Here is a 24,953-nt window from a genome sequence, read left to right as displayed (position 1 = left end):
AAGGCAGCTCCTGCAGCCATACTAACTGTCAGTCCAACGTGCTTCAGCTGACAAACACTTGACGGCCACTTGTAAAATCAATATGAAAGAAAACACAGGAGGAGATGAGGTTACAGGTTTGCTACGGACAGCCAGCGTTTTCTGGCATGTCATTCTTCTAACAAGGGAGAGAACGTCATTTGATGGATCCGGAATAAGGAACTGACACGGGAATGCTAGGTTCTGGATTTCAGGGTGAGCTTCATGAAGGGTCGAAAACTTTTTTTCAGCAGAAAAGGACTATAAGTGAATTCTTATTTGTTTAGTTTCTCTTTACTTTATCACACAGTAAAAGTTACTAAAACATTCATCCCAACCATTCTATTTTTCGGAGGACAATGGGGAACATGGACTAGATAAGGAGATCCGCTGATCTACCCTGACCAGCCCAGGGAGGTGGGAAATCCAAGGCAGATTTGTGCTGTTGTAGGACAGACCTCCATAGGGCCACCACGTGGCCACCTCACAACGCTTCGCAAGGTAGCTCCTCTGGTAAGGTCCTGCTGCTGAGCGCCACCTCCAAAACCATCCCTTCCCATCTCCATAGAGCCAGGCAAGCTCTTCCCGCAGCACAAGTCCGCTGGGGTTGGCGAAAATGGCGTCTAAAACAGCAACTCAAACTCTCCTGCCAACTCCCACTTCAGTGAATAACCCACCATAAGGTTTTTTTTTTTTTTTTTTTTCAGACAATGGCTAGATTTTAGATATAATACTCAAGGCAGCTGCCTGTAGGAATAGTGCTTTTATCCTGCCCACAATGCCAGATTTTTCTTGTCTTTGAGAGACTCCCAGTTATTTAAGTATTTTATCGTGTTGTGTTTGTAGCATCGTTTTAATTATCTTGCACTAAATGTGCTACATTGTCTATAAATCAGCACTGTTTCCAGGACGTGATGTATGAAGCCGGACTGCTTTTCATGCACGATTATGGGCCATTCCACTACACGCTCCTCCTGATCTCAAGGAATTTGTACGTCTGTCAGAAAGAATTCACACTGCGGAGGCTTCTTACAAGCTGCTTACAAATACTGCTAACAGAAAATGCTTGCTGGTGATTTATTCCCTCATTCTTTTTGTTTATACGGCATGAGCTACGTTACAATAAAAATAAATATTTCCCTTATATAAAGGAACAGCCCAGTCCCCCAAATAGTGTTTAATGTATATTGGAGTTCATTTTGCAAGGATACATTTTTTAGCCTTTTTTAGGGTTCTGGATTTAAAAAAAATAAATCGTCTGTTCCATATTCCTCCTCCTCCTGTTTGCTCTACCGAAAACAGGAAGCATACTTAAGTATGCTTCCTGCACATGCACTTTTGCCAGTAGTGGCTGTAGGTTTTTTGGAGTCCTAAGCAAAACATGCAGATGCCCTACTTATTTGTCATGTGACTCTCCACATGCAGATGCTCTCCGTGCCACTCTTGTGGGGGGGTCTTGTGACATTACATGATGTTGTGTGACCTCTGTACCCGGTCCTGGCAACGATGCCATAAAGTTGTGTTCCAGGGGTTGGTTACATGGGGTGAATAAGTGCAGTGCACCCACAACATGTGCCTCAGCGTGTCCAACACTCTGGATTCATGGTGGGCCAAAGGGTCTTCAGCCCTGTTAGCCCCCTAAGCGGGAATCACGAACAGAAGCGGCTGTTATGGGCTTAAGTGGCTGCTTAATCTGCTTAAATGGTAACACTGGCAGTATAGGATACTGGATTTTTTCTTTATTTTTTTTAACTTTTTTATTACTTTTTATATAATAATTTTCGAAAAAGTTTAATGTTGCTTTAAATGACAGCAGCTCATATTGCTCTTTTTTCACTTTGTATTAAAGAAGCAACAGCTTCTAAATAAATATTATATGCTGGCGATAACCCCCAAGAACCGATATTTGTTAGAGACTCTCAAAAGAGATACAGTCATTGTTGAACTGACGCCACACTCTAGAAATGAAATATTTATTTTTTTCGCCGTTTTCTAAGAATATCTCATTTGTCTTTCTTTCAAAAGACTGCGTAGATTCTTAGCCATTACCTTTGCGTGAGATCATAATTTTCTTTTTTTTCGGTGACAGTTATAAAAAAAAATATATATATATTTGATTTGTTTATAGAGCAAAATATAAATGATGTTCTTTTCAGCAATGAGCGTTCTTCATAAATGACATAAAAGTCATAGCATCCTGCTCCCAATTATAAGACAACAGGACTGATTGATCTAGAGATTTCAAACAGAAAAATTTCTTATTTTGATGAGAGGACCAATTAGGACATTTCAGGCAGGAGAGCCGCGCAAGTCATTCTAAACCGTGGCAGATAATCCTAGAGCCTGGCCAGCTGAATTTTTATAACAAATGATAAATGGGTGACAAATCCAAAGACGGCAGGGCTGTGAATATACAGATAGGCAAGTCTATAGCCGGAAAAAGTTATAACAACTCATCTATGGCAACCCCAACAAAGCCTCAAATTCAAAAGATTAGTTAAAAATCAGACGCATGATCACCTTTCTTATTATGAGGGCAACATTCCTGAATTTGATGATTTAATACTGTTTTTTTTGTTTTGTTTGATCAATGTATACGTTTGTCTATGCGTTTAGAACTTGTAAGTATTTGCTGAATGGCCAGTTGGCCACATTGTATCTTCAGCGTTCCGTCCATAGAGGGCAGCCATGGAAACAACGTAGCCTAGTGGCTTAAAGATTGAATGAAAAGCCCAAGGAACTTTTTGTTGGTAATGAATTGTTCTCCTGACGTCATATTCCGCCATAAAGAATCCACATTATCCCCAAAGACCACACATCTGGTAACTACTTCATTCTTCAGGTGACAATTGACCAAGATGTCCAAGGACATGCGATGTAACGTTCTGGGCTGCCCATGGTATGAATATCACGATAGGAAGCCCGGTCCCAACAGATTCAGAACCTTTGGAATCTATATATATAAAAGGTAATAGCTGAGGTTCACACATTTACCATAACCCCTATATAATATCTCAAAAAGTTACTTAAAAATCAGTTTTAGCGAGTTTTACTACCATCGTGTCGTTGAGCCGATTGCCTAGGGAGATTTCCTCCTTAGCAGATGGAGTGATTAAGGGGGTCCTTGCCTCGATAAGATTTGTTTTTCGTACGTGTCTCCTGTGTGCTGTCCATTGTTATGTTCTGTTTAAATCAATTAACTGGTCTTATCTCTACGAGGCTTCAAGAGGAATTATATTCACTAAGGTCCACTGGATGATGAAAGGGAAATCATGAGATCTCTAATCATCTCACACAAACAGCACACAGGGCAATACTAATCTAATTGCTTTCTTAAAAAAAATAATTATCCCCAGCGTTATGTAGGAAGATAAAGTTTATTAAAAAGAAAATGAGGTCACCAATAGGTCCAAACAGAAAAGCAGAAAGAAAACCCACTCAAAAAATATTCATATCAAGCGAGCCAATATCGTTCTGGGTAATTTTACTTATTATAAAATATATATTTTTTTTAATTAAAGAGACATGACCTAAAACTAAAAAAAAAACTACTTAGATTTACATATTCCTTACTCTAAATGCTGCTGCCACTTATTGATCGGTTCGCCAACGTTGGTCAAGGACCAACAATGGTTCTAAGGTTCTAGATTTAGAGAATGCATGAATATAGACGAGAAACTATATTGTATCGTACATCCCAATTGGCCGAATCATCTGTGTTGTACCACCTACGGCAGACGCAAAGTTTTTGCCTCCGCCGTCTCTCCCACCACCCCCTTGGGACTGGTTGAAGTTCTGCGCCCTGCAACCTGTATTATGTTGACTTGGCAGGCACTGTCGGTTTGTATGGACAATTCTTTCTGCAATGGTTCCCCGGGTAGCCTCAAAAATTTAACCAGAGGAAATATGTCCAAGCAGGCACTTAAATTATGGATAGTCTCACCATTCATACCTAGCCTAGACACACGCTCGTTGCTTTTTATACATCATAAGGTTCTCTGTGGTTGTTGACTTTTACATGTCATTTTCCATCATTACAGTCAGCATGAAACTAGATCGTAATTCCATGATAGAAGCCGTCTACTTGCTCAGCATATCTTCTGGGGATCCCTTAGAACTAGCTACAAGATTGAAAGTGAAAAGCAGTCCCTAATAGCTCCGTGCAAAGCCTTCCACGAGGTTGCTTTATTCTGCAAATTTCTTGGAGATTAGGAATCAGCCATCCGTGTCCCTGGCATTATATAGCCAAGGGGAGCCTGGAACGTATGACATTTTGCCATGGCTTTGCGCATGAGTGGCGCGTTGGCTTTTTTCTTTACGCTGGGCAGCAGTCAGACATCTCAAATACCACGGAGTATTCCGCTAACAAGACGGTGCAAGCAGAAAGATTAAGAAATCGGATCTATTTTATTTGCTGTGTTCATATTCATATTTGTTCTTCTCTTCTTACATTCTGCGTTTATATATATATATATATTTGTATTTTGTGCTCTTTATTCTCTTTATTAATTCAAAAGGTTTGGGGATAAGGTTGGGCAGAAATATTTTCTGCAGACAACACTTTGCCTTCAGTAGGGACAATTCAATGGCGATAAGTCAACCACAAGTAATAGAATAGGGATACTTCAATAGATTGCAATGGAAACAAAGATAAAAAGAGGTATATTGGACTAAAATTTGTTATATATATATATATATATATATATATATATATATATATATATATATATATATATATATATATATATATATATATATATTTTTTTTTTAATTGCAAGCTAAGATATAGAATCTGAACTTGACCTCAGAGGTCTTCAATTCTTTTGTGGAGTCTTTTTTCTATGGTGGCCCAATAAAAGGTATCTCCTTTGACTAAGGACTCTGTCTTCTCTTGGATCAATACTATTTCTTTATTTTCATTTATTTATTTATTTTTTTTCCGGCACTGAATCCAACCCAATGTTTCTCTATTCTTAAGGATAGCGGGATAAGTAAAAGGAGGAGGTACGTGCCATTGAGGATCTTCTGTCCACCTTCCAGGGTTTCAAGCAATTTAACCAATCGTATTAAGGAATTATTTGCTAACTCTTTGTATCTGCGTATGATTAAATCCACTACTTGTTTGGAGATATAACTCCCTAGATCTCACTTAGGGCTTCTGGTGTTTTTGAAATACTGAAAATTCTACTAAAAAGATTCGGGTCAGACATCTATATTTAGACTTAATACCTTGAAATTGGAATCGAGTCCAAAGATATGGGGGGAATCCACCCGAATAGAGTGAAACATGCTAGCTTCCAGATATGCAATACTAGAAAATTTTGTAAAAATGCCCCCCCCCCCCCGAACTGGAAACCACATTGTGTTTAGTGATCCAGAGTTAAACATAAATCCATGAGCATTACTCCCAGGGCAACAATCGGTGGAAAGATCTTAGCAAGCAAATTTTAAATTAACTCTGTCTGTTGTGATAGTCCCAGTGTTAAAGTAAACTGAAAATGATTGACTACATCCACATCGTTAACTTCCAGAATGCTAAACACTGAGAAAATGCAAGACGCCTATTCTTAGATAAGTCAATACTCAACAACCGGTCCTTTGGGGTCTTGGAAGCAAATTTGGGGACTCCCAGAGCTCATTTCTACCAGTGCAATATTGTCAACGTCAGAATCCCCGGAGGGGTGCACTAAATGCTTTAGATGAGTTCTGAGGTTAAAATGGATTAATCATACACAATGTATCACTTTAGGAAAGGAGATGTGGGTTAGCCACACGGCCATCATCCAACGCATGCCGCAGAGATGCAATCAAGCTGGTGTGGAAGAACCTGACCGGCCGCACGGAGCCCTGACCTCAACCCCATCGGACACCTTTGGGATGAACTGGAACGGAGATTGCGAGCCGAGCGTCTCGTTCAACATCGGTGGCCGACCTCACAGACGCTCTACTGGATGAATGGGCAAAAAATCCCACAGAAACTCCCCAAAATCTTGTGGAAAGCCTTCCACAAGATTTTGGGGAGTTCCACAAGCTTCCCTTGTGGAAAGAGTCGAAGTTTTTTGTATCTGCAAAGAGGGAGATCACCAACATATTAATGTCTGTGTATTTAGAACGCAATGTCAAAAAAAGTGCCTGTTGGTATAATGGTCAGGTGTCCAAATACTTTTGTCCATAGAGCGTAGATACCCATTAGAGCTGATAACAAAAGGATCTAAAAGTATGGTAATGAGGCATGTCCCGGCGATGGATGATACACGGCATGAGCAAGGGGACAAAGAAGATCAATCTGACCTTCTTTGAGGCAAGATTGTCTGTTACTTTCGAACCAAAACAATCACATTGATTGACAAACAAAAAGTGCAAGTTATAGGTAGTTCTAATTAATGAATATAGTTATGCTAAAACTGCGATGGCATTTCCCATTTGTTATTATATCAACGTCATATTCTGCAGTGTTCCTGAGCTCTTCATTTCCAGGCATGCTGTTAATTGACATGCTGTGAAAAAAACCTTTGTTGTACATCACATGCATTTATTATTATTTTTAAATATTATTAATAATAAAAAAATAAAAATAAAAGAAGCTAAATATAGGCATTAGATAACACCAAGGGCATTTAATATTTAAGTATATGAACCAAATGGTTCGTATTATATTATATATTTTAGTAAGATATACAATATATACAAATCTAGATTTCAGAGAATATAGTCATCCTTCTAGCCAAGCCATTTGAATTAATAGTTAATATCTAACCATTATTTAAATTCAATCTATGATGATTTAATGAAAGCAGTAAGTTGCTGTTCAGTCAAAAAATCTCAATTAAGCAATATATGAATCAGAACTAAACTGACGATAAAATAATTAGCGTGTTAATTAAGCAGAGAGAGGCTTCTTCAGGCTGGGTGTAAATATAATCAAAATCTACAATGTTCCCGAAGCCTTCGGTATAATGAGAATTAAAATGTCTTTATAAAGAGTTTGAGACAAGAGTCCTCTTCCTTTCCTGGCCCAAATAAAATTCATGTTAATCATTTTAAGGCAAAAAAGGGTTGCTCTGAGAAAAATGTAAAGATCCAGTGTAAAAGACCTGAACATGCGCGTGCAGTTGAAGACATTGAATGTATTTTGTTTTTTTAAAGGCCCCATATTTCACCAAGCCGCATTTCCCACAGTGCCAGCTTTGCCACCAAAACAGTTTGTTAGTGCCAACTTTGTCCCCAAACAGCTTCTATGTGCCATTTTAACCCCCAAACAGCTTGCCTGTGCCATCTTAGACCCCCAACAGCTTGCCTTTTCCATCTTAGCCCCCAAACAGCTTGCCGTTGCAATCTTAGCCCCCAAACAGCTTGCCTTTTCCATCTCAGCCCCAAACAGCTTGTCTGTGCCATCTTAGCCCCCAAACAGCTTGTCTGTGCCATATTAGAGCACATACCTGACCTAAAAGCTGCTGCTCTGTTGCTGCAGCCTCCCTCCTCCTCGGTGGCCTGACATTTCTTGCCACTGATTGGCTGCTTAAACTCAATGAGATTGCATGCCGTGCATGGGGTTCTGAACAGATCCCTGCCCACAGCATTTGCCGTGCCAGTGTTGAGGTTGACTGGCGGAAAGAATATTGCGAGATTTGTTCAAATGAACGCATCTCCTGCTCACAAAATTGCTGGGAGGTGATGGAAGGTGCAAATGCATATGGGGCAAGTCTTCAGAATCTCCCTATGCATTTAGAAAAGCAACACCACAACAATTTAAAGGGACCACACAGCTATTTAGTGTATAGGATGGTTGGAGTGTGCATTTAAGATAGTAATAATAATAATAATAATAATAATTACAACAATGGTGATATATATTTCAGTGCTGGATATAATTATGGTTTATCCTAAATGTATCAGCTCCCCTAAAATTATCGGTGCATCCAGCTATGGCTCTAGTAGGTAAGATCTGAACTTAAACGATAAAAAAAAAAAAAAAAAAAAAAAAAAAATTATATATTTTTTTTTAAGAGGAAAACCCAGCTTGTGCGTAAACGCTGCATGTTAGCGGTCCCAGATATTGTAAGTAAACACGATGTGGTCGTCTTGCACCTGCACTTATCCTTGGGCTGCGAGGTCTCGCTGCCTCTGCTGTCTGCATTCTGCCTGCGCTCGCAGCTGGGTTTGGCAGCGATGTGTCTGGAAGTGTGCATACTAATAAACCCCACTCTGCTCGTTGCTACAGGCGATTCCGTCTGGGAACTCGCTTCTATTTCAGTACCAGATCTCAGCGTTGCCTACGGAAATAAGATTTTCCTGCGAAATTAGGTTTGAAGGAAGAGGCAAAGCTGAGTTACTAATATAGTTTAAGGTGATCAGATTCTAAAAAAAAAAATAAAGATACGGCTCTCAAAGAGTTAATGGTTTTTAATGCGAAATTCACATCGCTCAGTAAAGTGAGAGCTCTGAATTCGGGGGTCTTGTTACACCCCCTATATCTGGAGCTGGGGGAGGTAAAAGGGGCAAATGCATTTGGGGGATTCTGGAGCGTTCCCATTAACCCCATAAGAGGACAGACGGGCGTCAAAGTGAAAACAGCTTCCGAGGGGTTAAAGTCAGTTCCTCCAAATCTGAAGCCTGCTAGGCATTGTTCAAATCTCATCACATAATTTCCGTGATGAGTTTTTATAATTAATGCCGGCAGCTTTTGGTTTTGAAGAACTGGGCTCGACACATTCTCCAGGACTGCCGAGGAAGAGTTTCTGACATTTTGACTATTTATTATATGCAATTAGCAATGTCTTTTTTTATTATTATTATTGGCGAATTGAATGTGTGATCGAGGGACGCCGCCATAAAATCTCTGTGAATCCCACATTTTAATTGCTCGGCGGGTATAACCCTTCAGCTGCTGGAAGCTCTGTTGACGTGCTGGACTCACATGGGAGCTTGCTGGTTTCTTGTTTAAATGACAAACTGTGAGGAAGAGGGCCCTTTGGCTATCTTTAGTTTTATCGGAATAAATTAGGGAGGAAAAGAACGCGATTTTCTTAGCCTGGTCATTGCAGCCTACTTTAAAGAATGCCTTCATTTTTTTTTTTATTACTAGTATCAAAAATATATAATATACAGTTCTAGTTTTTGTCCCATAATGTAATGTTCTCACTTTGTTATCTGAGCCCAATCTACTAGACAAACACCCCGACTCCTTATCGTACTGCCTGTGGGGAACAATAGAATGGCTCTGTCTTAATCACACAGTCTGAAACTCTTGACTACTTACAGTCTGTGAGTGTGTTAGAGTAAGCGTGTGTTAGTGTGGGTGTAGGTGTTACTATGTGAGTGTGTATGTATAGGTGAATTGGTGCGTGTTAGAGTGAGTGTATGTGTTATGGGGCACGCGTGTAAGTGTGTGTGTTCAGAGATGGGTTTAAATTAGATGAGAGTCTCGGTGGGTTAAGGTGCAGTCCCACCGATTCAGCTCCTTGGTGAGGAATGTGGCTGTGTAAAATTAGGTACGACTCACCGAAATTGGGATTCTTTGACGTAGTGATGGACTAAGCAATATATAGTGTGACAGAATTCCCAATATTTATGCTTCAAATAGGGGCTTTTAAATAGTATTTGTTGGGTATGCGCTGATTTCTTGCTTGCTCATTTCAGCAGCGCCCTGAAATCTGAATTTCTATGTTTTCTAGGGTGTGCTTCTCCTGTATTTTTTTGTACGTGTAGGTTGCTGACTTTCCTGAGTTTTTCAGGTTCAGAAGTGATTTGTATGGGGTCACCCGAGGCCCGAGTTATTGTAGCTCTGAACAACCACACTGGAAGTTGGTGTATAGAAACCACAACCTCATCTGATGACGGCTCCTGCTAGCTTTCTTTTTCCCATATTGTAAAATATTGAAACGCGGGTACCTGCTTGGGCTTGACATACATTATTTAATTGTCTTGTGAAGTAAACAAAGAAAAACCTTTTACATTAATATTTCCTATAAATAAAAGCGTGCTGCTGCCAGGTCTGGTATTAAGAGCTAATCTGTTCCTGATTGCGTTCTCTGCCGCCTCGGATTTATAGTGAGCAGAACCTGTCCATAATGAAAGGCGGTGGATAGAGAGTAAACTCAGCATTGTACGGGTGAAGAGGGTTAAACTGGGCAAGTATCTGATCGTCCGGAGGCACACATGTCACTATATATCCTACAATTTGCTGTTCTATACACTAAATAAATATATTTAACGGTTAATATATGCCAAAACAAGCCACATCACGTGTATTCTATTGGAGTTGCCACTGTAACCTTCCGTTCTCAGGAACTGCATGATTATTCCACCCCGTTGAGTTATCTCTTCCCTATTGTTAAGTTGCTGATTGCTGTTGATTGGCTCGGCCGATAGCATTTGCCCAGGGTGCCAGATGGCCGTTCCGGACCTGCGCTACTTGTTATCTTCCATTATAACAATAAACCACAGAGCTCTTTGATGAACATTTTTTAAAGCCGGTCAAGTGAAATGAGAGAAAAAAAACTTTAGTTTTTTGGAAACGGATAAAGCAATCTGTGAGTTGTAGTGTTTTTATAACTCCAAGGCTCAAATATTGCTTGGATTGGCGATCACCTTTACCTCTCCTCAAAGTAAAAAGCCGCCCGGTGAAGTATGGTCACCTTGAGGGTGTCGTTAATGAAAGAAGTCAGAGTATAAATAATACATGTGAGTTCCGGGAGCCACGTATGAGTCACGGAGCCGGGCTGCAGATACATGTGCCAAAAAAGATCATGGCAGCCATTGAAGATGAATCCGTCTTTAGAATTTCAATTCATTTGGAACGTTCAAGTAGCTTCAAACATGAATCAAAAGGCTAAAGCAAGTTATCGCCCAGTTAGTCTACGTCTGGAGGACTTTAGCGCCATATTCTCCTTTCCTCGGTGTGAATGAATACTGGACACCCAGTGATCTATTTTTGATTGAAAAACTGTAAGAATGAAACTCTAATTCCATAGGAATGAAGACACAATGTTCTGGAGTAATACAAACGGAAATAACGTATCTTGTGAGGGAGGAAAAGTCTGATGAGATCAAAATCCATAAATATGCATGTTTCGATATTTGGGTTAGCGACGTTAGTAAAAAAAAAAACAAAAAAAACCCCTACATATTTAAAAATTTTTAAAATTTAGACTTTTGTCATTGTAATAAGAGTAAATAATATAAATATTGAGTTGTTTCTTGTAAAGCATTTATGAGCTATCCTGAAGGATACAAAATTTGTACTATTTCATATAAATTTAACTTTTATATTGAATGTTGATTCCTTTCTAATATGTAAAACATGAAATTATTTCAAACTTTAAGGTGTGGCAAGAGGGAAAAAGAAAGAAAAAAAATAGAAAGAATGGTAATCAAATATATGATTTAAGTTGTTTTAACTTAAAAAAAACTTATACAGTATTTCCACAGATGTGTAGGGCCGTAAATTGTGTATAAAACATTTAGTCGATGTGTGCAGATGACAGCATGGAGAGAGTAATGCGGAAAAATGGCAAGCGAGGTTCAACCTAGGTAAATGTAAAGTAACGCATTTGGGAAATAGAAATACACATCCTATAAATGAATGGCAGGGTTTAGATGCCGGAATAGTTAAATGGATAATGCAATGGTTGAGTGACAGGTGGCAGAAAGTTGTAGTTCAGGACTTGCTGCTAGTAGGGTACCTCTGGGACCAGTATTGCTACCCCTGTTTTAGTAGTGATATTACAGAAGGTCTTAATGGTAAAGTACGTTTTTTTTGAAGATGATACAAAGGTCTGCAACAGGGTAGACCTTCTGGGTGCAACAAGTCAAATGGCAAATGACTTGTGACGTATAAATCCCAGGGCAGAATATAGTATTAGGGAGACTGTCAGTGATAATGGAAGAGAAGGACTTAGGAGTAATTATTTCTGATGGATTCAAGGTAAGCAGACAATGCAATAAAGCTAGCAGGGCGTTGGGTGTTGTAGCGAGAGGTATTAGTAACAGGAGGAGGAGGCTCTGTCACTTTACAGATCACTAGCCAGAACTCAGAGTATTGGGTATAGTTCTGGAGACCCTATCTCCTGAGGGATATTAACACGGAGAGCGTTCAGAGGAGGGGAAAAAGGGGTTTAAAAAAGAGCAGACAGGATGGGCCAAATGGTTCTTATCTGCCGTCTATGTAGGTTTTGATTTAAGATGTGGTTAGATGTGATAAATAATGTCTAGAAACAGTGTATCAACTTCAAGTTCTATAACAGCACACAAATGGCATGGGCATATCTATATGGAAATTATAGAGTGTAAGGGTGGCCGTTTTCTTCTAGTTCTTTACTATCCTTGAACAACGAGTGTTGATTGAGTATAGAGGAAAAAGCTTGATCCGAGTTTGGATCCAACCAGTATGGCCGATTCTACTGTTGATCGGGTTGAGTCAGTGTTTTGAAGATTTTGTGTCCTTCAGGGGTTCTTCAGGGCTTAAAGATATATGTCATGCGTGAACCAGCCTGTAATTCATTCAGAGATCTAGTGAGCATGTTAGGTCTAACGCCCTCCAGCATTTGTTGAGAATGGCTGGGTAGAAAGCCTATAGAAACTATTCAGTATTGGTGACTTGGACCAGGCATTATAGTAAGTGGAATATATAGGTTAGCAAAATGTTTCATGCCTTCCCACTCCACGTTAGCCCACAGTATGTGTCCGCCGACTCAACGAAGACCACTCAGTCTCAGTTTCCACATTGTGGACATATATATATATAGTCAGGCTACATCCAGTCACTGATTCGGTATTTAATTATGTAAAGCAACAACTCCTCGGATCCCAAAATTTCAATAAATATTTAAAGAGATCTGTTTTCTGGCAAATGTAACAGCGTCTAACATGTTTCCCAAAGCGCTGTTACCAGACAATTAGAACAGGTATCGGACCGTGACAACAAGGTGCGGATTCTACAGGAGGGAGAGCTCGCAGCGCTGGTGTTTTTTTTCTAATTGGGTTCAAATGAAGCGTTAATCTGTAAAAATGAAATATATTTTATGTTGCTCGGAGCATCTCTCTTTTTGGGGCTTCGGTGTCATTTTCCGCTAGCCCCGCTGAGACAAAGCAGCTTAGATCAGCAGAGAAAGAGTAGAGAGCGGATATCTTGGTAATTTTTTTTTTGTTATTTACCTTGCGGTTTGAAGCATGACAAAATAATCCATTATTTTACCTTGTTTCGTTCTAGAGATAGATACAGTAATCGTGGGTCGTGTCAACCGATGGTAACACAAAGTTCCTTGGGCCAGGTTTTAGTAAGGTATTTTTAACCCTTTTGTTTCCAAACTATTCCCCTATCAGCAGTCTAGATGAAAGAGAAAAAAAAAAAAGCACCATGCATGGGAATCTGCATTCTTAATGTATACTTACAAGAAACAAAGAATTCGGGAAAGAATACAAGGGATGTTAAAGGGTTACTGCAAAAAAAGGCAAGAACAGGGAATGCCCAGTTTAAGCAAATCCCAGGGAAAGGGGAGGGAGCTCTGTGTGCGAAAGACAAGCAGACTGGAGCTTTCTCCAAACCTAATCACAATACACACACACACACACACACAACACCAGCTTTAACACTTCTTCAGCAGCCTTCCCATAGACCTCTATAGACTCCATAACCCAGGAGGACATCTGCAACCAGACCCGACCTGCCTCTGACCTACAGGCTGGAACACGTAATACCTGGACAGAGGTCTTTGCTGATTTGTGTTTAAGGACACAAAACTTGAGACACCTATAGCTTAAAGCTTTGATCACAAGAGAGGAAAGGGGAAAGGTCTTGGTTTCTTGGTGATCTGGATGATTGCTGGTTAGGAGATTATAGAAGCCGCTCAATTTCGGCTCAGGAGGTGTTAGCCGAGTTCCATAGAAATACTTTGTTTCTGATAGTTCTAGGTTCTGGACGTCTTGATTCTTTGGATCACCCAAGAGTCTGGAAAAGTGGAGGTGTGAGATGTTCTTCAAAGAGTATGGCGCACAATGCAATTTGTAGGATCTGTCCTTTGTTGATAGCTTAAACCTGAGACTACCTTCTGCTCCCTGGCCAAAATGAACTGGGCATCATCAGTGGTCATTAATGCAACCAAGAGAAAGATGAGGACCAAAGTTCCTACAGAATGTTCTGCTGTGCGTCCCACCTCTTGATGCTGTTGGGGTAAGATTCTACCACTTTCTTTTGAAGTATCTCCAATTCACCTTCAGACCTGTTAAACTGCAGTATTATATCTCTCCTTTCTCTGCTTGCCTTAATCTCTCTTTCACCATACATCACCCGTAACACCCCATTAGTGTGTTAACAAAACTTGTATCTATGATAACAAAATTCTGTCTTATAATTCTTGTGAAATGTTCCAAAGCCACCAAATGCCCACCTCCTCTCCCGAAATGGTTAAGAATACATACTGGAAATAAATAGATGATCTCAACAATCTGAACTTTTCTTTTTTTTATATATACATATAATCTATTATGGTCTAATAGATGGGATTTTTTTTTAACATGTCAAGTCTTCTGAGGTCTGCATTCTTCAGGAATGATATGCTTCTTAAATGCACTTTATGAATTCTTTAAAAACCCACAATCCTAATAACACAAATAAATACACATGAAACCAATTAAGCGTGCTCACAAAATGCTACGCAAGCAGCAGATGTTTTGGGGATAAGAGAATCCTGATTGTTATCAATTTCTTTTTTTTTTGGGTTGGAATCAGGTTCTTTCAAGAGCCTCATGGAGTGGTAATTATTATGACATATAACACAACGTAATCTTAATTTAAACTCAAGCATTCCGTACCCAATATTAGTTCTAATATGTGCTGGCATTGATGAGCCAAGAGCTGTTAGTGATTTCCCAAGACAGAATGTGCAGCAAACTGGTACCCGGAATTCTGGTTTCCTAGCAACATCTAAAAGATGAGAGTGTGAATAAGAGTCGCACTTCACCTGAAGCAACCTGGATGATTGTATTCAATGTGCTGGTGGAAAGTGATAAAAGTGGACCACCAACATTCTATTGGTTGCTATGGTGATTGCATCACTTTTCCCACTTTCTACCTCAATTTTTGTCTGCCCTCCATCACTCATTTTCTTTGATTGTTCAGCATTTTCAAATGCAGCTTGAGCATTATCAGTTTGTTCAATGAAAGGATGTTTTCTGCTGTGAACATATAATCTACCAATTTACAAATGTATTGATTGGGTAACAAAAATTGTTCAAATGAAACGAAAAGTGTTTGGGAAGATTTACGTCAGTTTAATATATTGTGTTGGCTGATCATTGCGTAGCATGGCATACTTAGACACACACACACACACACACACACACACATACACATGCACTAACGTACCTGCGGCGCTACTACAACGAGGTCACGCAGCGCAACATGGTGGAACCATTCGTCACTCGCCAGAGCTTCCAAAAGGTTTAACACTATATTCTAGTACTCTTTGAGTAGTCCTAAAAATGGAATACTCATTGAGTATTCTTTAAAATGACCCCTGAGTGGCAGCCATCCCCTGTGGTCTGAGATTTCCTGCCACTGATTGGCCGCTTGAAGCATTAAGGCGCATATGATAGCTGGAGCGTCCCTTTAAATATCTAGAAGGATGAGGATCATGACATCACCGCTCGCTCTTGGGTAATAAATACTGGAAGCAAATAAGTTACCTCCGGTCATATAGTAACAGCAATTCCTGAAAACTGCTGGGTGCCAGGTGAGCAGCTGAAATATTTTATTCCACTTGGACAAAGACTTAACAGGACTCTTTAGCTATTATGTCATTAACAATATCCGTTACTTTAACCATAACCCCCCCCCGAAAATGTTAAGTTAAATTTGGTTTAACTTTACATTTTCTGCTTTTGGTGTCACTTAATAATTAGGAATTACCTTGAAAATGAACAAAGCATCTATATTAATTTTATTTAATTTATTTTAAATATTTAGTACAATGATGATAAATATATTCGGTCAGTTCATGTGATCTGTCATATGACGCATTTTAATCAAAGGAAATATTTTTTTAAAAAAAGATTGCCGTACATATTCTCTGAGTGATGAAGGAGAAGAGAGAAGCTCTGAAAACACAATTCCTTTGCTGGAATAGTTTGCACCCATTCAACTTCTCAGTATACATTAACCTGATATAGCCGCAAATGATGCCGATTCCAATGGGAATCGGGAACACTTTCCGGCCACGGATTGGCTGCTTCAGGAGACCAATCAACGGCGACAATCATCTGACCACATTTAAACTTTTTAAAGGGACACTCCAGCCATCATATGCACTTTGCTACATATAAATTTTTGCGTGGTCTGTTTTGGAAATGCATGCAGCTAAATGCCGTATCTCCCGGCACGTGATGCACTCACCTGCTGAACGCTGCATGCGCATGTATAAAGTATTCCCATTGGTATCATCGCCACTGATTGACATCTTGAGTAGCCAATCAATGGCAAGAAATGTTGGCTCATGGAGGAAGAAAGAAGATTGTTCAGCATGGCTGCAAATTTAGTGTCAATAAGTGTTTTTTTGGCCTCAAAAGAATATATATATAGGACATTAGCTACAGAGGGTTATGGTTAGGCACTTTAATATGCATTCTTATATAGTAGGGGTGCCAGGGACATCAGACTGTCCCTTTAGAGAATGTATATTAAAGTACTCAAAAAGTGCATTTTTTTGGGTGAGGGACTGTCCTTTTAATATTTTTTTTAACTCCTCGACATATTACCCCCTCCACCTACTGCACTTCATGCCCGTTTTGGCTACTAGACACCCTGGACATCCCAAGTGAGCCAAGGCTAGTTTAAAGTAAGCATCAATGCATGCGTAGAGCTGAGCGGAAGGTAAGTATTCATCATGATCAATCCTTCAATACATTTTTTATTACTTTTTATTGCAAAAAGGGTAAAAGATTAGGTGACGCTCAGCTATATGATGGCTGGAGTGCAGCTTTAAAGGCTTATTCAGCATTCAGAGTTGACCGAGACAGCAGCTTTGCTTTATGTGACTGCGGTGGAAGAGGTCTCTGTCTACGGTGCATTTATTTTTCATTAGAGTTTTACTTATTCACCTTAATGTTGCAACGGAAAGCATTTGTGAACGAAAATAACGCAATTTTGGTTTTAAGACGTGACGAGTCCATCAATCATTCCCAAAGATAGTGTAGAGTCAAATTACTGCGTTACAATTTGCCAATATATTGATTATTCCACTAATATCTTGAGTGTTAGGGCAATTTCTACCCCTAATGGGGTCCAGGGTAATCCTCTGCTATTAGGTACCCTCATAAAACTGTAAGCTCTTCTGCCCAGATTAGCAAAAACCATCTTAAAGGGACACTCCAGCTGTCATTTCATTCCGAGAGGTCCTGTTACATTTTCATGGTGACCCCCTTGCAAAGGCATGGGGGGGGATTCTGCTAGCATTTGGTGTTTTTTTCCCCACTGCCCAATTGTTTTCTGTGCAGAAGATGCCTTCCACCAAATACATCTCCTGACACGTGATACATTTACAGCCGGTCAGCTCCAACACCGGGCTGGCAAGCATCGTGGTGGTCCAATGGGGGTCACTTTTCTGCCCCTAATTGGAATAAATAAGTAAACAAATGACTGCAGCACTTACGTACACAACTAATCATCCTGCTTTAAAAAGTTTGCAAACTGTGCCTGTACTTGCATTTGGAATGCACACAAAAGCAGAAAAACATTTGTGCCCCCAGATGCATAACATTACATTTATAGTCCATGCGTTTATGCTGATAATTGTAACACAGGCAACAATACTGTGCCGTACAATATTTTTAAAAAAGTTTTTCAGGGCTGCTAAAATGACTTATGTATTGATTTATATAGCGCCACCATATTCCATAGCGCTGTAGTGTACAACGGGAAGAACTTCTTCAAGCAAAAATTTCATGACGCTTTCATTTTCTAGATCCCTGTCACCGACCTGTGACAAACAATCACTGGGTAGGGCTACGGTCGAGGGTCGCTCGTGGAGTTTTTTTGGGGGGAAATTCATTAGCATGCAAGCAAAAGAGGAAGCCATTTTCTTTTGCAAACAAATATTTTTTCTACACAGATGTACGCGGCCGACAAAGCCCGTTCCAGATACATTTTATCTTTCCTATAATCCGCATGCAGTGACTCATAAGAGACAAGGTCAGTCCACGCTTCGTGGAGATACCAGACAGGTTTGTAGTCTGAGTCATAACATCAGAGAACGGTGATAACTTAATGGAATATGATTTGTAAGAAGCGGCAATGAGAGGAGACAGCACCGCTTTCACAAGGTTTGCCGAGAAACTTTGGGGAAGAACATTAAAGGGATAAGGAATCACCCAACATCTACCCGCGGTGTGGCTTCATATTTTTATTTCTCGTTCTACACATGAAAATATTTTGGCGGAGCCTCCAATGAACAATGTACATAAAAAAATAAAAAAAAAACAAATTTTAACATTTTTACTTTTTAATTTTGCAATGAACCTAATCATTTAAAAAAATGTCTATACATAAATATTTTTTTACCATGATATTTTAAATGATATTTTTACCAACCAGATTCACAATCCTTTATATTGTAATGATTGTAATTACTCTTAATTAAATATTATTATTATTAGTATCAGCCTTTATTAAGTGCCAACAAATCCTGCAGCCCTCAATAATTTATTGCCACGTAACCAGTCCATGGACTGTACGAGGACCCAGTTGTGTATTTTGGTTGGGCGCTGTCCTAGGCCTGACTTAGGGCAGTCTAACAGTTATATTCCCGGGCGACGCCATACCCCGGCACCCGTCTCCGGCACAGACCTCCATAATGTAACTGGCCTGGGTACAAGGGAGCTCTAAGACGAGACCAAGGACTGATTAAGGACTGGCTCTTTACAGCAGGAGAAACGGGCAGACTAGACGGGCCGAATGGGTCTTATCTGCTACCAAAATTCTATGTTTTTCACACATGTAGTGAATCACCCCTGAGCCTTATTGCCCCCCACAGGGAGCCCTACTGACCTGCTACCCTAGACTTAGTCCGCCTAGGCCACAATGTGCCGCTGCACAAACCTAAACCCTTCAGTTGGCCGTAATTGAATATTCTCATGAGACCGTATATATATAATGCCCGAGCAGCTTCTTATTCTTACATACTTTGTGGACTTCCCTTGACCTCTATGAGGTTAGCGTCCACCGCTGTCTGCAGGTTCTTTGCCCAATAAAGTTTATTTGATTTCTTTCAAACGTGGTTGGCAAAGTGGACCTCAGGAGCCAACCATGTTATCTCAAACGCTCAGATACTGTCTCCTTACTTCTCAGAGGAAGTTTTAATGTTCAATGTGATAGTTCTCCTCTTACAACGAGGAGAAGGCTGCAGGTTGGTCATAGACCGATCAGCAGCTTCTCCAAATCCCAAAAGTAAAACGAATACAACAGTGTTAAGATTCGATAGCACTCGTCAAAACTTGGGGAGTAAATTGACATCGTACTGAACAATAAATGGCCTGCATAGTGAAGTCCATTAAATCTTTGCATTGTTGTATATATTTAAATTCCAATATATATATATATATTTAAATTCCAATATATATATATTTAAATTCCAATATATATAAATATATTATTTTTATTTATTTATTTTATTTAAAATGAATTATTTATTGTTAAATCATAGCTGAAACTAAATACACTGTTGAATAACAAAAACAGAAAAAATATATAAACTATATGACGATTTCCCAATCCCCGGACAATGCAAATAAAACCATTCACACTCTAATTCTCCCAAATGATTTCAAACACATCTGACAGCGAAGATTTGTAGAAGGAGCTTCTGTTTGCTGTTTGGTGCTTCAGAGCAGCTCAGGAAAGATTAAAGCGAAACGTTAGGAGCAGCCGAGACCGATAAATGAAGCCTCTAACTCAAAAAAATAAATAAATCCAATCAATGTATGGTTACAGTTAACCCAAAAAGCGCAAGAATGATTAAAATGATTATTATTCCTAGTTCTGTTTATATAGAATTTAGTTTATAGAATTTGTATTTTAAAGATGTACTGTAAAAAATGTAAATTTCATCAAAACGTAGCAGACCTTTGACCTTTGGTATCTGCGCCATTTCTGCTACACGTTGCGCACCGTGTGGGAAAATCACCTTCACCATATATTTATTTGACAGCTCAACAAAATAAGAAAGCAGTTAACATTTCAGCTGTAAAACCATAAAAGAGAATAAAAATTATGAAAAAAAACAAGTTATTTAAAAGTAAAACACAAATGTATTTTACTAATAGTTTCACAGAAAATTATTATTATTAAAAAAATTCTGCAGTGCAAACAATAGCCAGCCGGGTGTTTCAGGTAACAATTGGTATTTTCTCAGAATTAATGTTCTTAAATGATCCCTGTTTTTTTGTTGCTTTTTTAATTATATATTTTTTTTTTATTTCAAAATAATAGCGTGTTTAATTATTATTATTTTAATTATTTTTTAAAATGTTTCATTAAAAAGTTCTGCTATAAAAGAGCTCAGCTCAAGAGGAATCCTCATCGCAAATTTGCAAGCGTCTGGTTAACGTACCAAGATGAGATTTTGTTTCTTGTTTGTTTCTTTACAACAATTAGTAAATCCAGTTCTTCACTTTATGACCGAATTCATCTCGTGTCAATTTGAAAATACAGAAAGTTAACGTTGACCCGGGGCAGCAGATTCCATAATATATGACGGGTCCCAGAGAATGTAAATATTTAAAAAGAACGGCGTTTATGGTCAGACACATTCCTATGTATCCAGTGACCTAGGGCAGCACCTCCAACTGCGCCACCTGTAGCCGCCATCTTTGATATCATATTCCGGTGCTCCCTGCCCTCCGTAGTCTAAATTGGCTGGTTGGGGAGATCAGAGATCTTCCTTATGAGCAGCGCATTGAGCAGAGGCGTACTGGGGTGCCTCATTATCCAAGGGGGGGGCAATCTGCCTCCTGCTTTTTGTGGCAAAGAGACTACCGCCCTAGTCAGTCTAGGCCAGAATACATCATTAAAATGTGTGTAGGTCCACACGATCAATGTTCACCGACCATACCTTAACGTCATGTTTTACTCTGACCCCTGAAGGAGGCAGCAGCTGAAAACATGCTTACCAAACTTTCCATTGTTTGTAAAAATTAAAAAGGGGGGGGCATTAAAAAATACACAATCGTGTTTTATCAGAATATGAGAAACTTAATGAAAAAATGATCGGTAAAACCAAACAATCCCGTTGTGACTCAACAACCGAGATAGAATTAGCCACTCCATTCTTTCCAGTATGTTGTCCTGCTCGAACAATGGAAGATGCCCTTTTTTTTTTTTTTTTTTTTTTTTTTTTTAAGATTAAATGCGTATCCATAATGCACTTTTATCATTGCCCTTGAAGAAGCCTAGCCTTTCTTACCGAGCATTAACTGTGTGCAGCCGGAGATGTCTCATGATATTATTTCAATTGCTTCTATTATGTTTTTTTCTTTTTATATTTTTATTTATTTTACACGCGCTCTCTGGCTGATTTGCCTTCCTAATTTGCCTACTTCAGTAACAGAGATTAAGCATCTTCTATGAGTGAACAACAAAATTCTCTCCGCTCCACATCAAAGAACATTGCGAGATGTATAAAATAATGATCCTTCTATTCTTTTTTTCTATTTTTTTTCTTGGGTTTTCTGAATATATCTTCCTGCCTCCCTGACCCCTTCTGCTGTAACTAATCCACAGTAATCAGACCACATACTCTATATATTATTATCACAAAAGCTAGATTTTTTTTTTTTTAAATTGATTTTACAAAACAATCTGAAATATATCCTCGAGGAAAAATAAGGTTTGAGAAACATTGCTCATATCTTTTTAGTAACCCTTAATTGTCTGGATTTTCGGTGACACGACGGTTCCTAGATATATTCAGGAGCTCTCTCTTGCGGCCGAGTACCTTGTTTCTTATATTTTTCAATATATGGTTTAATTAAGCTAATTCATTTGTGAAACTCTCCAGTTCTCTAGAATATATTAACCATGATACAGTTCCTAGAAGATTGCTCCGTCCACCATCATGACCCCAGGGTTGGACATCCCAGGTACCAGGATTTGTTGCTGGCTGTGATTTCCTTGCGAACACTTAAAGGGGATGAGCTATACAGATGGAAAAGCTTAAATTATATACAAACTACAAGACAAAAATGAACCTAAAACATAAATACAATATAGGGTAGTGCTCAAAAGTGTTAAGGGTTCAAATTTCTCTGCCCCTTTTTTGTCCCCTGAGGACCCTCTTTTCTAGGAGCTTAGAATGTTTGCTGGGCATGAGGGTATCTCAGGGTTCTACAGCCCTAGAAGTCACAATTACGAATATAGAAAAGTTAATTTGTGTAAATAAAATGCATTTTTAGCTTTTAAATGTCTTTCCATGGAAAGTCTAAAAAAATCCCTGTCCCTCTACCCATGCCCAAACGATATGTGTCCATCTTTGGCCATTTAAAAAGTCGAGACATGTAGAGAAGAGACATTCCATTGTCTTCTATACTGATGGTTAAAAACCTTATGGTTATCGACCCATATATATAATATATAATATATATATATATATATATATATATATATATATATATATATATATATATATATATATATATATATATATATATATATAATGTTTAATGCTGGACCTTTATATTTTTTAGGTAAAACAGAGAATTTCCAACCAAGATGGTAATTACTGGTGGCAATGATGAAGAAGACAAGGGAAGTCAAGAGAAGGAAAGTAAAGAAGAAAGCATTTTGGCGATGCTTGGGATTATTGGGACCATTCTGAACCTGATTGTCATCATTTTTGTATATATTTATACAACATTGTAAAAAAAGAAAACTGGGCCACAGATGACCCGGCTATACAGACTTCCACAAGAACTTTGAGGAATGGACATTTGTCGACAAGCACGTGGACTAATGGTTACTTACGTGCAACACAATAAACTTCAGACACCTTCATGCTCATGGAATGGTAAAATCAGAGATATTATGCATCATTACTACAACATAATACATCATGGGTGGGATTATCTGTACAGAATCTGGACTACACAACTCATCTCACATTTATGCCACAATAACTTATTACGCTCTCTCTCTCATATGACCGCTTGAAAGGTATTCAAAATTTGACATAACGGTTTAAAAAATAATAATCTTTTTTTATTTGCAAATGTGATTCTCTGTTTATATCAATATCTGTTTCTGGCCAAATTATATAAATGACCTTAATTCTATGGTGACAAACCCAATTTGAAACATGGCGGCCTACAATCATACCGACAAAAACGCCTTAAATGCTACTGATACAGCATTGTTATATCAGCCATTGTGGCTTGGAAAGGCCACTTAAGGAGAATATAGATTCATTATCAATCATGGAAAGCAATTCTGCGCATGTGGCATAGAAATCCAAATGGAATTCTGGGACACCTTGGAGAAATATGATCAAAGAGCATAACAAAAAAAACTATAATGAACAACTATGCATTCTTTAGATAAATAACCAATATGGTATATTTAAGGTGATAAAAAATTGACAGAGGAGGATTCTAAATCACATTAAATACCAAATTATATATTTGTAACGAATTCTAATTAATTGCTAATTAGGAGCCTGACATTGAGTTTTCACTTCAGATCCTGGTAACTGGACCAAGGACGCCAAGAAACAAATACCATGGACCCCCGAGGTAAACTTGGACCTGAACAAGTTTTAGATCCAACTTACTGATCAGTTGTAGAGTAGTGTTTTATAAAGAAGGATTCATTTTCATCTGAATATAATACTTTGTTGTGTTAGAGTTAGAAGACATACTGACTAAACATGAAAAAAATTGAAAAACAAAATTGAAAAAAAAATTATAAAAAAGTTAAAATATATCTATCTATATATATATATAGATATAGATATAGATAGATAGATATATTTTAACTTTTTTATCATTTTTTTTTCAATTTTGTTTCTACTGTATATAATACTATAAACTTTGGGGGGATTTTTTTTCTTTAGCACAGTACAAGATCCCAAGAGGAACGTTAATAAAAATCAGGAGCTGAATGAAACTGAGCTCCGAGATCAGGGATAATACTTAGTATCTGTCATGTTGTATGGGGTTACGTTTCTCCCGAGACCCCATAGGGAACGTGAAATTGAATTTTTGACATTTGCAGCAGAATAGCCGCTCAACCAAGGGGCACTTAAATATCAAGCGACTCTACTCTCAATTACCGAAAGTAAATGTTACCGATGAGTGTCAGGTAAGATGTGGGGATTTTCATGAACAGAAGCAGAAAACATATTTTTTTATGTTTTTAAACTGGATTTCTTTTTTACACCATTCCAGATTTTTGGAAATAGTAAAGTTACGTTTCCATTGCTGAAACAAAATTATTAGCAAAATAAAATTTCATCAAAATTACGTCCTTGAGAAATCTGGTGTTCGTCTCGTCTATCCAAATGTTAGATTTTCTGATTTTGCTGTTTAGATGATATAGAACGTATTCCTGAACCTTAACTTCTTAGAGGATGGTCTTCTGTATTTTGTTTTGGGCTTCTAATAAAATTAGGATTACCCTACCTATTATTTATTCAAATAACATCACTTAAAAAATATATGAAAATCTAGAACCTATCGTATCATGCCAGTAGCTGAGAAGCCTGGTTCTAGATCACCACTTGCAGGGCAAATGTTCTGAATATTAGACAATATCCCCAAATAGGTAGTTCAAAAAGAGGTCTACCATTCACTCACCTGTGCTCAAGATTAGATACGACTTAAAATGTAACAAGTAAGGTTGACATGTATCAGCAGTTACTTTTCTGGAATGGCAAAGCCAGGAAGACAAGGGGCAG

At 38.5% G+C, this 24,953-nt stretch overlaps 1 protein-coding gene across 1 annotated transcript; it reads left to right on the top strand.

Moving 5' to 3' along the window:
* The first annotated feature begins 13,982 nt into the window (after nucleotides 1-13,982).
* On the top strand, nucleotides 13,983-23,292 carry LOC128504982 (protein TUNAR). The gene is made up of 2 exons (XM_053475260.1): nucleotides 13,983-14,188; nucleotides 22,750-23,292. Exon 2 carries the CDS (start codon nucleotides 22,775-22,777, stop codon nucleotides 22,922-22,924), a length of 150 nt encoding a protein of 49 aa, XP_053331235.1. The 5' UTR covers nucleotides 13,983-14,188; nucleotides 22,750-22,774; the 3' UTR covers nucleotides 22,925-23,292.
* The last annotated feature ends 1,661 nt before the right edge of the window (nucleotides 23,293-24,953 follow it).

The sequence above is a fragment of the Spea bombifrons genome, chromosome 9, assembly GCF_027358695.1.
Source record: "Spea bombifrons isolate aSpeBom1 chromosome 9, aSpeBom1.2.pri, whole genome shotgun sequence".
NCBI lineage: Eukaryota > Metazoa > Chordata > Amphibia > Anura > Pelobatidae > Spea > Spea bombifrons.
Note: the sequence above shows the minus strand (reverse complement) of the source record. Positions and strands in the feature narration are given on the sequence as shown.

Bases quoted from the DNA above. Each gene is read 5' to 3' on its own strand.
- LOC128504982 (XM_053475260.1), top strand. From the start codon at position 22,775: ATGGTAATTACTGGTGGCAATGATGAAGAAGACAAGGGAAGTCAAGAG.